This window comes from Pituophis catenifer, unplaced genomic scaffold (assembly GCF_029215685.1).
Source record: "Pituophis catenifer annectens isolate HBS135680 unplaced genomic scaffold, rPitCat1.0.hap2 SCAF_8, whole genome shotgun sequence".
Lineage (NCBI taxonomy): Eukaryota > Metazoa > Chordata > Lepidosauria > Squamata > Colubridae > Pituophis > Pituophis catenifer.
In genome coordinates this window covers 34,707,129-34,722,829 of record NW_027256888.1, presented here as the reverse complement: position 1 = coordinate 34,722,829, position 15,701 = coordinate 34,707,129, and the positions used below count along the sequence as shown (strand labels likewise).

Genomic DNA, 15,701 nt, shown 5'->3' with positions numbered 1-15,701 from the left:
GGAGAGGGACTGAGCAGCAGATCTCTCGCCCGGAGGAGCAGCAGCAGCAGCTTCGAAGGAAGCGCGTGCACTTCAGCAGCGCGTGGCTCAGGTTTCTTGACTAGCCTTGGCCCGGGCCCGGCGCGCGAGCCTCCCGTCTCGCGTTTCCTCGCGTCTTTGGGGAAAAGTCTACGAGGCGAGCGGCTACTTGTGGGAAAGCGCAGCACAGACGAAGGAAGAGGAGGAGGGAAAGGCGGCGAGGCAGGGAGGGGTGAGAACTCAAGAAACACACGACCCGGGCGCCTTCCGTCCTTTCTCTTTCCTTCCCTCCCTTTCCTTCCCTCACCAGCCACTCGCTCTCAGGCAGAGGGCGCTTTAGCCATGCCCGCCCGCCCCTGCGGTTACCGCTGCCGCACAGCTCCACGCGTTGGAGAGGCTCCCGCTGCCCGTCCTCTGCTAGCGCGGCTGCCACTGACAAGGCACCCGAAGAAGCGAGGAGGTAACTGAAGCCGGCTGCTGCCCCTACCCAGCTGGCTGGCATAGAGCCCCCTGGCGGGGCCGGGGGCTGAAGAGGACACTTTCCACCTTTCTTTTGCCTCGGAAACTCCGTTGACCTCCCTCAGCTACCGGGGGAGCCCGGTTCGGATGTCCGGTTTCTTACGGTCCCTTTTTTCCTAATCAACCCCACGTAACTTTGGAAGAAGACAAACGGGAGGGGGAAAAAAAGAAAACGCAACCGCCGAGAGAGCGAGCGAGCGGGCCAGCCAGCAGGCGAAGGGGCGGGAGGGGATTTCGTGGCCCCTTCCTTTGCTCCATCCCGGGGAACCGGCTGCTTAAAGGTCTGCCAAGCGAGTGCCAAGAGTGGAGGAGAGCCCCACAGCGTCAACCACACGCTGTCTTTACGGCTTCTGCGGTCGCGCTTGCCGCCTTTTGCACAATGCACTTGCTGGGATTATTCTCTTTGGGTTGCTATCTGGCTGCTGCTGCTGTCGTGCTGTTAGTCGCTCGCGAGCCCGCGATAGCTGCTGCCTACGAATCCGGGCAGGGCTACTACGAGGAGGAGCCCGATTTGGGGGAGGCAAAGGTAAGCGGGGGGCCCCAGTTACTGGCCTGCCCCAGAACGAAATGATTTCACTTCGCGCTAGCTCCCCAAGCATCATGTGATGCGATCACTTGATCTAGATTAAGCACCCCTCCAGTACATACCCGCCCCGACAGCTGTTTTAAAAACAGAATGATCTGTTGGTTGCTATTCCTGCTGGAACGTGGAGTTAAGATTTAGAATTCTCTATATAGATATTGAGCGTGGCTCCTAGGTCTGACTCTACTCACATTGAGTTGATACGTGTAAATATTTGCCACATATTTTAATTTGATAATTCTTTGCTCTGTTTTTGTTAGGAGATTATAAAGCTAATTCTTGGCATGCTCAGTGAAAGCAAACATTATAGCTCCTGAAGATGTGAGGATCAGTAACCCTAGTTATTTTTTCTCTTATCTATTGTTTGCATAAGACTGTAAGTACTAAAGAGACAGATAAAGTCTTGGAAGTCTATTACTTCCCAAAGTGTGCATGAGATGGTTTATACTAGTAAAAGTCTGGGAATGTACTAATGATACCTCTGTGCTAGAAGTAACTGCTTGATGATAAGTTCCTAGCGTCTTTATCAAGGGCAAAGCTGTAAGATTACAGCTACTCCTCAGAGTGAAATCAGTAGCTGCTGCTGACTTCAATATGTAAAAGTTTTGGAAAGCTAGTGTACAAAGCTAAATATTGCAACTTCGATAACAATTTCCAAATAGAAAAAGAACTACAGTACTTTTGGCCTTAACTTTTTCCAGAATGTAATCAAAATTATTTCCAGGACGTTAAACTGATCATTTGACAGTGATACCTACCTAATTATTGGTTACCCTGGTTTATTGGTGTTAGATAAAGAGTTCTACTTCATTGAATATGTAAGGGTATTAAGATAAAAAGAATTAAGATGTGAAATTATATATAGAGAGAGATTTTAAAATGTGGATAGATTGTCTACCAGTATTAACTTTAAATATAGACTGATACGATCTTTTCATATTTACACAAAAATAACCACCCAATAAATCTATTAGAGGATTTACGTAATTTTAAAAGAATAAAATCCAAACTAGTTTACTTTTTTTAATGTACATATTTTGCATATAACCCCCCTATGTTTATAAAATAGGCATATATTTTGTGTAGGCCTGTTACATTAGTTAAGTGTTCATGAATACAGATCTTTCCTTTTAACAGAACATTTCCATACCTGTGGACACTTCATTTGCTGTTGCTCTTTGCTGTCAGTTTAAAGGTGATTTCTGAACTAGGGCTATTGTGATATTTTTATACAACTTTAAATCATTTCAGTTCTGATGATTGAACAGATAACTAATCTACTTAGTTAATGATCAATCTAATTTACCAAGTTCCTAAATGTTGAGAGTTAAAAATAAATTCTTTTTTACATAATTTTACAAATCAGTTGATAGAGATTGTGTTTAATTATTAATCAGAGATTAATTATTTTAAAATTGTATAGTTGTAATGTTTAAAACTGGTTGGAAGCTGAAAAGTATCAAATGAAGAGGGTGTTATATATAAACATATATCAATAAATATTGTAGAAAATCTCCTCCACAATCTGCTCTGTACTTTATAAAGTTAAGTGATTATGCAATAAACTTCGGCTAATCAGAGACACTGAAAGGATATGAATAGTAGACTTAAAATAGCATATAGTTTTCCTTCGTTAGGGATAAGAATTAATGGTTGGAATGCAGAGAGAGGAGGAATGTATTTGAAGGGTTAAATGTCCATTTCTTCAATTGTTTTCAAATAGGGCATTTTTTTCATCTATTAACTGCCCATATCAATGACTTAAGTAGAACTTGAATGAAAATAATTTGAAGAATTAGCCCTTATTGATTTTCCATATTTGCCTCTCTAAGATGAGAAATGACTAAAGAGAAATTCTGAAGGTATTAGAAAAGGTATTAGAAATTTGAATATGCTGTCAACATAAGTTCTTTTTTTGAAAGTAATAAAAATGAATTCTTTGATCTTCATCTGTTGGTTGAATGTATATTTTCCTTACCAGCTTTTTCTTCATATATGCCATTTTTTTCAAATAGATATGACTGTGTTTAATTACATTGTGCCTTCCATAAATAGGTTATTTCTATATTAGATATTATAGGGTTTATGTGTTGTTTCTTAATATTTGTAACTACTGATTATGTTAAATACTCATTGGACAGCACCTTTGCAGTGGCCTCTACAGTATACACTGAATGTAAATCACATTCATAAGGATAGCTTATAAATCACAATACCACATTCTGTCATTTAATCAATTCTTAAGATTTTAAATAAAGTAAGAATCTCTTGTAGGATATCAGAGTTGTGTGGTGCTTTGAATGTAGGCGTCACTAGATTTTTTTGTGGAGTGTGTTATTTATTTTTTGTACTTTCAGGTCATGTTTCCTTAAGAAAGCTCACAAATCATGGATTTCCCAGTAATTTCATTCTGGTGCTGATATGATCCATGCTTTATAAGCTTCAGCAATGGTACTGTATAAAGACTGTCACAACCCAATTGCTGGAGCTTTTCTTTCTTATTTTCAGTTGTTTTGTTGTCTTGCAGCAGGATGCCTTCTGATCATATTTGTGGATATATGGATGTAGAGATTATACAGTATGAACTAAAGAAGGTTTTATCATAATAGAAAACATTATTCTATATTAGATTCAGTATAGCAAACGAACAAAAACCCTGTAGCTCAGGAAGGGGCAAACCTAGGGTCTTTGTGGTATATTTGACCAATCTTCTCATCATGCCTCATCATTGGTAATGCCAACCATGTTTATAACCTAAAGTAGAGCAGAAAATGTATTTGCTTATCCTGGTACATTGAGTTTTAGCAGATGACTTTCTTAGGACTATCTCTTGTTTGAATTATTATGCATCAAAGGCCCAAGAAGCAAGTATTGACTAAATGTAACTTTGTGTTCTTATAAAACAAGTAAACAAACATCTAGCTAAAATCAACTGTACTTGGTTTTATATAATTCCACTGAATTTTCCTTTTACTTAATTTAACAGGTTTTACATTTATAAAACATTAGCACATTTTTACAAATAATTACAGTGATACTCACCTAGTTATTTTTCCACATCTGTTTGCCCAAATAATTTTCATTTATCTAGACAATTTGGGGAAAACCAGGAAGGATTGGCCTGTGAAGAGCAATGGATTAGGAATAATCTGGACAACTCATACGTGTTTTTGCTTTTCAATAAGGCCTCCTCATACTTTGCTTTATGTATTATGAGAGCTGATCTGATGTAATATTAAGGCTTGTTCTATCAGACAGGATATAGAAGTCATGATCTTCCATATAGATTGAACTCAATATGACTTCCAACCAGGTAGAATATATTTCTTGGAGAGGGAAAATTCAGGAAAGGTAGCAAATGTTGTTTCAGCACTTCTGTACTGTCCAGTGGGATTTTGGAATAATCAGAACATACTGATACTTGATCACTACAACTATATTACTTAAAAAAGATGCAACTTCCAAGTGGTCTTTAAAGAGAACTTCATGTAGAGTGCACAGTGCAGTAATCAAGACAAACAATGATTAAAGGGTGAATGATTGTGGGTAGGCCCCCCAATCTAGGGACTGGTGCATTTGGTACACTGATGCATTGCTATCCATACACTAGACAGATTTGTGCAAAAACCTTCCTGGCCACAATAACTGATTTCTCCTTAAGCAGGGCCTGTGAATCCAGGAAAGTCCTCAAAATGCATACCTGTTTGGTTTGGACGTGTGTAATTATATTCGGAGTTAAGGATAGAAAAACTCTGGGAGTGTGAGGATGACCATGACCATAGAGCTATTAGGTTTTGTCAAGGTTGAGTCTATCCTTCCCTATCCAGACACTTCTTGTACCATGCACCAAGGCAAGACTTTGACAATATCACTTGGTCAACCAGGTTGATATATACAATCAATACATCAGCTAACCAATGACACTGACCCTGTGCTGACAAGTAACCTCATCCAGTAGCCTCATGTAAACAGGGAGAAGTATGTGTGAGCCTGCTGCCACACATATTAAGGAGATAGGGTCAAATTCCTTTCCACCCCATCAATACTGTCTGGACTGACCCCTGAAGAAAGAGGAGAATCCACTGCCAAATCATGCCTCTCATTTCCAGCACTTGTAGTCAGTCCAGAAAATATTGTGGCATATTATCTAACAATGTTAATGATGATGATGATGATGATGATGATATATCCTAATGTTTTGCATTTCTGATTCTGTTTGAATTCATTATCAGTTCAAGTGTAAACACTTTTCTGCAAACAAATGAATTGGAGAGTGTGATATTCAAACTCTGTTAAAACCTTGTCAGAAATTTAAGATTTATCTTAAGTTGGTTAATTGATTCTCCCCCCCCCCAAATTATTTATTATTTACAAGTATGAATTAGTAGTTGCTTACAACTGTTTAAACAAATGTGAAGGTTCATAGATATCCCTGTGTTATCTTTCAAGGGAAATGGAGATATGCCATCCTGCTGAGAGAGCATTTGAGTGGGACTAGTACTAGGATTTGAAATTCCAGCATCTTCAGTAAGAAAATTTTGCTGTTTGTGTACATTTGTATAAAACATTTCCACTTCAAGCATCCATGTAAATTTTTTGAATAGTTAAATGCAACATGCAAACAACTTTTATGTCTCAAGGTGCTTTTTCAAAAGGCAGCTGGGTTTTCTTTGTTTTGCTTGAAGATGTTTTACTTTTCATACAAGTAGCTTCTTCAGTTCATAAAGCACCCTTGGAACAACCATGACCTGGATGCCTGAAAATCTTCATAGATAAACAATTTTTATATTTTGAAAATAAAGGTATGAGATATTAAGTAAAGATTGAGTGTTTGTGGGGTTATGTAGAGAAATCAAAAGCAATCCTATTGTTATTTACATAGGCTACAATTGTACACAATTTATCTGGAAATAAATTCATTAAATTTAGTGGCTGACTTATGAAAAGAGTTTAATAGATAACTAAATATTTCCTTTAAGTCCAACTTGAGTCCTAGTAACTTCAGGGACATATTGTTGTTCTTGGCAACTATGTGAAAATATTTTGCCATTGCCTTCTAGATAGGCAATATAGGATGTACTTATCAAGTTCCTAGCCTTGATTTTCCTAGTGGCCTTACATCCAAATACAAACTGACTTAGATGTTTGAGATTAATCAGGTCCTGCCATATGCTATCTTGTAAAGGAGTTAATAGAAGCAAAAGTTTAGATCCATAGTCTAACAATGTCCTGTATGCTAACCAAGATCAATTAATAACTAATATCACATTTCCAAATAAATCATACTGTGATTGTTTTCTTGTGTACTAAAATGACTTCTTAGCTTGTAGCTTTACTTCCGATTTCATAGATTTTAAGATTTCCTGAGTGAAATATGCATATTAAAAGAAAAGTATACATTTTTACATAAATAATATGTAATGTTTAGGAATTATCAATTCCAACTGAAAGCTACTTTCTTTCTCCATAGACTCCTATATATTCATACATTAAATCCTGATGCATTGCAATATGTGCAGTGCTATTTAAGCAGTGCGTGCAAAAATGATGAATAATCTTACTATTATGCAAAAATATAATTATCTGGCTGAATCTACTCAAACTATCTCTTGTTTAATATTCCAGTAAAGCCTTCTACCCATTATGCTTTCCTGAAATTAAAAAAGAAACAATCTCTCCTTTACTTTGTACATCCAATTCTTTTTGTTTATTCTTAACAAGAAAATAAGTTTGATATTTGCAACACATTTATTTCTTTTCTGTCATCGTTTGATACTGTGTTCATTTAAGTATTGAATAATCTCAGGCCGAAATCACAAGTTGAGTAGAAATGCATTTTATTCATTTGAACAAGCCACATTGGCCAAATTCACAGTTGATGCTAAGCCAAAGACCAAGTTTCACAAATGCCAGCAGTTTATGTTGATTGAAACTTTGAATTACAAATACAGTATTATGGGGAGGAGAGAAGAGTGTTATATAACACATTAAGTAAAAGCTGAACCAATTATATTATGCCTAATACATTATGGATCCAACCAGAATCCATTTTAATTTAAATATATTTTGTTTGTAGTTGCTTATTTCAACTTCTTTTATTTGTGCTGTGATTGGTATCTACTTCCAGAGCACCTTTAGTGTATATATTGTCTTATAGAGTTACATAGATCATAGAAATTTGTGACTAGTTTTAGAAGTACTTTGCACATGCTGAAGTTCCTGTAAAGCATTTCTTTGAAAGGATTTGCACAGACTTATGCAACTTTATTTTTTCTTAGATGTGAGGATCCACTGGTACCTAGTGCAGAGAACATTCATTTGAAGTTAAGGATTATAGGAATTTATTTTGAGAATTTGAACCTGAGTGGGACTCATAGTTCTTTTCCATATATATCTGCTCCAGTTGTCACAAATGTATTTATTTCAGCAATATATAATTTCAAAAGAGTAGATTCTTGCCAATCTGCCATAAATCATCAAAAGGTCTACTAGTTTCATATTTTTCCTAGTCCTGTAGTATCCTGCTAAAATAAATATTTTCTATTATTTTTTTCCTACCAGAGAACTTGGCTGCACTTGCCTATGTAAGTTGATTGCTTTGGGAAATGCCAACTATGTTTTGTAAAGTAACTGTGTCCAGTAGGAATATATTTACATACATATGCATCTTTAAACTTTTGTGTTTAGATAAATCCATCATATGATAGTGAATAAATTCTGATATAACAAATATTCTTTTTGAATTCTTAAGTCTTGGTGTTTAGGTAGGATTATTACTGAAATATGTTTTGTTTTGTACTATATTTATGATAGCAGAAAAGTGTTGTAACCAGTACAAATACTACGTGTCCCAATATAACTCTTACTTATTTCAAAATAAATTGCCCTGCAGGTTTTTAGATAAAATATTCAGATATTTTGCCTTTATCTTTGATTTCTGTCATATTTTAGTCTTAATATCATTCTGGAATGTAACATACATAACCAAAATAAGTTGCTGGTTTTATTCCAATAGGGGTAAAAGGAAGAAATAACATTAATATTATTGAAATAATTATTTTTGCTGGAACAATTGTGTTGTTAGATTAAGTTTAGGAGTCTTTACTACATTGTTCTAAGGTTTCCTCGAGGCAGCGTACTGCAGTGATCGTTACCAACCTTGGCTTTCTCTAAAATAGTTAAGCAAATAGTGTGGTAGAAGAATGAAGTTTAAGCCTGACCGTCATAGTGCTGTGCTCTGCTTATGATAACAAGAAAGCTTAGCAAAATGGTATCTGGTAGTGGAGTTTTAAAATGCCAAACTGAGTTCACAGATTTGGAATTTAGCAATGGAAGTGATGTACCCTTAGGGTAATCCTTTACTAGATAAAATGGGTAAATCAGTAGCCCTGGCCTACAGATTGTGTGTGTGTGTGTGTGTGTGTGTGTGTGTGTGTGTGTTGTTGGAAGAAATATCCATCTGGTTCAGTTCCAAACCGGGAGAAAGGCACTGGAGACAAAATGGAGGCTGGAGGCTGATTGGAAAGAGGATCCATTTATTGATGAAGCAGAACTACCAAGCACGTGTGATTCTGGGTAGCTGAACACATGGAGTTGAGAGAGGGTGGCTTTTATATCTTCTCTTAGGCTTTGCACTTGAACTTTCTGTTTTTGTGCAAGAACATGTATTCTATTGGCTGTTGTCAGACTCCCATGGGGCCATGGGGGGGTCATGTTTGTCTGAGATAAGTTTGGTTAAAATTGCTGGGTGATGCAATGTCCTTAGGAGATTGCAGTGGGCTCTGTGTCTTCTGCTAGATAATCCTATTATGTCCTGGAGGGTCAATTTTCTAATCCCATCACCCTGCAGCTGAAGGTCTTTTGTTTTGTGGATAGGATATCTGCTGGGGGCAGGGAGCTGGGGCTGAGTTTCTGTCTCCCTTAAGATTTATATTTTTCTTTTAGGGGAAATACATTCTGCCTTTTTAATATTTCACAAAATATTTCTTCTAGGTGAGGGGTGGGTGCTAACTTTGTACAGTATGTATATATGTATGTGTACACTATGCTGTGCTATGTGCTATGACTATATGTAATGGCTATGATTCTCTACTTGACAAGATAGCAAGCCAATCCTAGTGTCAATTGCAAATTAAGTGGTACATAGAGATAGCAGAGATCAGAAAGTGAATCTGTTTCTGAATGAATGAATTTATTTTGTGAATAAGCAAATATTAAAGATAATATGTGGTGATTTGGTTTGTTGCAGTCTGAAGCATGGGATTGGCTTATACAGCAACATACTTCTTTATATTCTTCCTTCATAGCGAAGAAGCTGACTTTCCTGTTTCCTTCTCCTGTTGTCACTACTTTTTCTTCTTTCCCTGCTACCAGTGCTGCATTGAACTATATCATATACCTCTTCTTAATCACAGCTTTTCTTGCTGTTTCTGTTCTCTGCTTCCTCAGGTATCTGGGCTGCTAAAACTGGGCTGGAGAAATGGATTTTCATTTTATTTCTTTGTCCTTAGTGGGGAATATTTTTAGATCTCGCTCACTGGCATCACTGAGTGAGAGAGATTAGCAATCCAGTGCATGTAGGCATCAGGGCATTCTTAACTTAACTAAATGGTGCTTATGGAGCCTAACATTAAACAGCAGTGAAAGAATTAAAAAGCCTGAAGTTAAACCAAATCTTGCGGCATTCAGGATGTATAAAAGTTTTGTCTACTTGAATTTGTGCAACATTTTAACCTTTTAGAATATTTAGAAATTTAACAGAAAGATATGGACTTTTGTGATTTATTGATTAGAAGGTGATTGTTGTGAAATAATTTTTTAATACATAAATTACAATTTCAGCTTTCACATAGATTGTACAAATGCCTATCAATATTCTCAATGCAAATCATATCTATCATGAATTGTGGATCATCTAATTGCATCCCTCAAATACAAGTGTGAGTAGTTAAGACATTTCACTAAAATTATGAAGATCCAGGTATACGTCCACTCCCTTGTGCAGCTTGTTCAGCTGCACAGAAGCTCGCTTAGGTAACTTTGGGCTAGACTCCAGGGTGGATAAAAATCAATGATTTTTTTTAAACCCCCCCCCCCCCAAAAAAGATTTTTTTGATTTAAATCGGATTTTTTTGATTTAAATCAGATTTTTTTGATTTAAATCAGATTTTTTTACATAAAATGCTTTTTGAGGAAAATATTCCATCATGAAATAAGGATTAGTTCTTTAATTATGTAGAATAAGGCTGTATATGTTTAATTTTTTTGGTAAATAAATTCCATTAATCCATTCACAATGTCATGCTCTTCCAGAGGTTTTTGTAAGATTATTGGGCAGTTTCTCTGCCTACAAGATATTATTACAGATGCTTGGGTTACTTTTGCAGTTCTCAAAACTGAATTTGACTCAGCAGAGATCACATGCCTCTTCTTCACAGCAAAAATGTTATAACATGAACAGAGTTGAGAAAAAGACCTTAATCCTATTGTTCTATGAATACAGAATCAACCCCTTCAGTGCTAAGTTTCAAGAAGTTCAGTGAATAGAATAGAAACAATATTTTTCTGATTGTTTGGAGTGAAATACATCTGCACAAGAAGAAAGTGAAACTAAGTGTGAGGAGGAAGGGGCAAGCAGACAAGCAGTACAAAATGAAAGTGAAACTTTCTGAGCACAATACTGCACAGCCACAGACAGCCAAGTCTTTGGATCTTTTTGTGTATATGACCTGAGGTTTATCACATTCTTTCCTTGGAGGAAAAAACCTATAACAGCAGCAGGCCGTAAAAGAGACCAGTTTGGCAATATTTTAATGAAGTTCCTTTACCTATCGGTAAGGCAGGCATGCGTGCAAACTGCAAACACTACAACAAAGAAATGCAAGGCCTGGTGGCCCGAATGAGGCAACATCATGAGAAGTTCTGTGATGAAGATGACCAAAGAAACAGATTTGAACAGGCAGGATCTTCAGGTTGGTAAACATTTTTATTGAATCATATTTCAAAAGACTGCCTTGAACTGTCATGTTTGAGCAAAATTATATTTCTTATTATTACTGCATGTTACTGTCATTTGGTACAGTTATGAAGAAAAGCAAATATTCCTTTTGGGGCAGTTCTGTGTACAATAAGCAGAAATTGTATAAACAATAAAATAACAGCATTGACTTTTTTGTTTAGGGGAATTCATGGATTCTGGAAACTATCCACCTTCAAGATCACCATCCTCCTGTTCTACAGTTTCAGAGTTATCCATCCAGGATAGTGCTTCATTAGCATCATCATCATCAGACACCCACAGCCACATATCACTATCATCTAAAAGACAGAAAAAAAACCCTTCCCTCCTAGAACCACCATAGATAGATAAGTTTGTGATAAAAACTAGCAGATTAGAAAAAGAGTTGATGAAAAAATTGCCCAGTTTGTTTATGCAATGAACTCTTCTTTCCGTCTGACTGAGAACCCACATTTCATTAATATGGTTCAGTCACTGAGACCAGGATACAGTCCACCCAGCAGAGCAAATGTTGCAGGGAAACTGCTGGATAAAGAGTATGACAGAGAAATGGAGCAATGTGCAACAGCTCTGGAGGGTAGAATTGTTAACCTAAGTATTGATGGGTGGAGTAATGTCCACAATGATCCTATTGTATGTGCTTGTATAACAATAGAAGAAGGGAAAGTCTTCCTTGCACAAACAATTGATACGTCAGGAAATGCACACACAGCAGAATACTTACAAGAAGTGGCAGTAAAAGCTATAATAACATGTGAACAAAAATTCAAATGTCTAGTACGCAGTTTGGTCACAGACAATGCTGCAAATGTATCCAAGATGAGAAGAAATTTAGAAGAGCAGGAAGGGAATACAAAGCTAATAACATATGGTTGCAGTGCTTATTTGCTGCACCTCTTAGCCAAAGACTTAAGTGTTCCAGAAATAAAGACTAATGTTGTTGAAATTGCTAAATACTTCCATAACAATCATTTTGCTGCAGCAGTTCTGAAAAGGATGGGTGGAACCAAGCTAACGCTCCTACAAGATGTTAGATGGAACTCTGTGGTGGACTGTTTTGAGCAGTATATCAAGAACTGGCCTATTCTGATGACAGTTTGTGATCCTCAACATTGGCCTTAAGAGAAATGTTGAACATATGCTGAGCATCCTGAAACCCATCTCTGAAGCTTTAAACAAAATACAGAAAAATAGCTGTTTTATTGCTGATGCTGTTGAAATTTGGAACGAACTGAGTGAACACTTAAAAACAGAACTACACATGGACAGAATTAAATTACAAGCATTAAAAAAATGAATGGGACAAGTACTGTCTCCAGCTCATTTTTTGGCAAATATTGTCAATATCCAGTATCAGGGTCAAAACTTAAGTGCTGAGGAAGAGGAGTTAGCTATGACATGGGTATCCAGCAATCATCCATCTGTAATGCCAACTATAATAAACTTCAAAGCTAAGGGGGAACCATTTAAGAAATATATGTTTGCTGAAGATATTTTGAAGAAAGTCACACCAGTGAACTGGTGGAAGTCACTTAAGCACTTGGATTTAGAGACTGTTCAAGTAATGATTTCACTTTTAACAGCAGTAGCTTCTTCTGCAGGCGTTGAAAGAATATTCTCTTCCTTTGGACTCATTCATTCTAAATTGAGAAATCGTTTGGGACCCGATAAAGCAGGAAAGCTTGTTTTTCTTTTCCAGATTATGAACAAAGAAGAAGATGAAGATGACAAGTGAGCTACAGAGGACAGTATTTAAGTTTTTCATGTGTAGGCTATGCTGACAGTCTAAGTTTCTTAAAATATATATATTTTGTTTAGCCAAATTAGTTAACAAACATGGATGTTTGTTTAAGCAAATAACATATGCTGTAATGCTATTGTTTCAGTTGAATAAAGCTATTTAAACTGTTATTATTAAGGTAATGATTATTTTTCTCCTTCCTAAGTACAACAGAAAAGTTGTCCAAATATGAATGATTAACCTATTAACTGGGAATAAAAATTAACTGGGGGACGGGGTGCATTGAATTATGGGTGTGGGCGCACGCACATGTGAGCCCCCCCTCCCCTGACTTTTGGCACACAACGGCAAAAAGGTTAGCCATCACTGCTCTAGTGGCTCTCAGTCTTTGGCAAAGGCCTCCTCAAGCCCTATGCGGTTCTTTGAAGCAGCATCCCATAGGCGCATAAACACTTTTCAGCCAGAGGCTGAAAGCTTCTGGGGATCATGATCTCTTGCGACTTCAAGCACCCATCCACTTTTGCAGAGTGTGCAAGTTTAGGACATCCAGAAGCTTCCAGTCTATGCATGAAAAGTGTTTGCATGGCAACTGGAAATGGGAAGCCTTTGGAGGAGACTCACCGAGGCTGACCATTGCTCCAGAAGTGGTGAGTCAGAGAAGCCAAGCACGGTGCGCTCATCCTGCTCTCCCTCTGCTCGCGCCATTTGCCAGGAGCAGGCAAAGAAAGAGAGAGGCTAGAGAGGGATAGATCTTCACAAGGTAACTGACCCAGAGCGGCAGGATGGGGGGGAGCAATTGTGACCCCAGGGGAGGGAGAATGAGGTATCTCAGTGGGTCAGGGGAGGCCTTGGGTTGTCTGAAGCAGGTGGCCTGTTCTGTTGTGGTCTGTCAGCAGCTTGCGGAGCTGACAGCGAAGTCGGAGAGTGAGGAGGCTGAGGAGGAACATGGGCCAGTCCTAGTGTCTGGGGAAGGCTCGGATAAGGGCTCTGCATCGGAGGCAGAGATGGGCTCAGGGCCATCTGGTAGTTATGCGCAGACTCCGGAGCTTCCAGATTCGAACATCAGAGAGGCAGAGGAACAGGAGGAGCCTGTTCCTAGTGCACGCATGCACACTAGGCAAGAACAGTTAAAACAAAAGGGACGACTCAGGAGTAAGGCCTGAAGATGATTGGCGCCTCCCATAAGGCTTAAAAGAGGAGCAAAGTCACGTGGGCCCTTTGCAGGAAAGCAACGTTTTTAATTCTGTTCTCAATCGACATCTCTGTTTGATTCTGGACTCCATGTGGCTTTGACAAGTAGGTCTTTGGCAGCGTGTCAAGGTATATAAAGGTTGGTGATTATCCCGAAGGACTTTTTGCAACTAATTGGGACTCAGCTGTGAATGAACATAATTCACAGCTGTTGCAGTAAAAGTGTTTTTTTGGGACTACTCGTGTGTTTTAATGACTCAAGAAGCCTAGGTCACAACATGTTCTGTCTCTAGGCCCCCATATGGCCTTCCCCAACCTGAGATATCTCATGTGCACTTAACAAGCCACACATTTGATTAGTGAATGCATGGGTGAAAGGAGGGAGTGATCACATTCAAGTTACATAATTTAGTCCTACAAATCCTTGGGTTACGAATGAAATGGGCAGGCTCCATTACATTTGTAACTCAAAGGCTAGGTTTCATATAATTAAATGGTACAGTAAATTACTAAAGACTAAACATATTTATGTGCATTAATTTTAAAAAATGAAAAGTCTTTCATATTTTTAGAGTACATAAACATGAACCCTAGAGGCATCTATGCTACTTCTTTGGTTTCCTTTCAGCCCTTATACATATAAAACTATCTGAATACCCGTGCTCCGCTACAAAACTATGTGATCAGGCTTGATAAATCAACACTTACAGCTTGAAAATTAATGAGTAATTACAATTGGCCTCACCTCTCCCCTTTTCTCCCTTGGCATTGCCCCATAGAAGCCTCCCCTATCCTGTCCCCTTCTCTCCCTCAGGCTTGCCCCTCAGAAACATATCCTATCCCCTTCTCTCCCTGAGACTTGTCCCACAGAAACGTCCCCTATCCTATCCCCTTCTCTCCCTCAGGCTTGCCCCACAGAAGCCTCTCCTATCCTTTCTTTCCCTTAGGCTTGCTTCACAGACGTGTCTCCTGTCCTATCCTGTTCTCTCCAGAGTTATTTTCAAGTTGGGAGGGGGAGTAGAACGTCTAAATAATTAACATCAGAGCATGTTAATAATAATAATATAAGAAATACTAATGATCAGTTGGTCATTTTTGAAAAATCCTTTCTTAGCAAGCATCTAGAAGCCAAGAGGAACATACGTGCCAAATTTCAAGTTTGTAAACTTTACGGTTCTGGAGATTTCGTGATCGCGGCATGAGTGGTTTTCGTTTATATATAGATAGATAGATTGGGTATAACTGAAATCCAGTTTTAGAGAGTCAATTAGCTGTTTCCAGGTATGAGATGAAATGTCTATTTTTTCTATGGGACTCAGATTTGTCACAGAGAAGATAAGTAAAGAAACAAAGATAACACTTGTTATTGGTGCTCATTGATTTTGACTAAATATAATTATTAATTTTTATGAAACTGCACAGAGAGTGCATATATCTATTCTCATCTATCTTAAATCAATGGCAGCTGAGTTAATGATTTCATGGGTATTTGAATCTATATGTGAAATGGTACTTTCTATCTCTTTCCTTAAGATTGCAGGAAAAGACACAAAGGCTATGTATCTTATTCTTGTATTTATATATTTTGTATAGCATCTCTCAACTACAAAGCAAATCTTATTCTCTTATTC

At 37.9% G+C, this 15,701-nt stretch overlaps 1 protein-coding gene across 1 annotated transcript in view; it reads left to right on the top strand.

Moving 5' to 3' along the window:
* The first annotated feature begins 486 nt into the window (after positions 1-486).
* The window catches only part of VEGFC (vascular endothelial growth factor C), a 54,641-nt gene continuing 39,426 nt past the window's right edge, over positions 487-15,701 (top strand). Inside the window, 5 exon segments of the mRNA XM_070948565.1 lie at positions 487-1,063; positions 2,258-2,315; positions 5,353-5,357; positions 5,580-5,606; positions 5,609-5,647. Of these exon segments, the coding sequence (XP_070804666.1) occupies positions 917-1,063; positions 2,258-2,315; positions 5,353-5,357; positions 5,580-5,606; positions 5,609-5,647 (276 nt within the window). The 5' untranslated portion in view covers positions 487-916.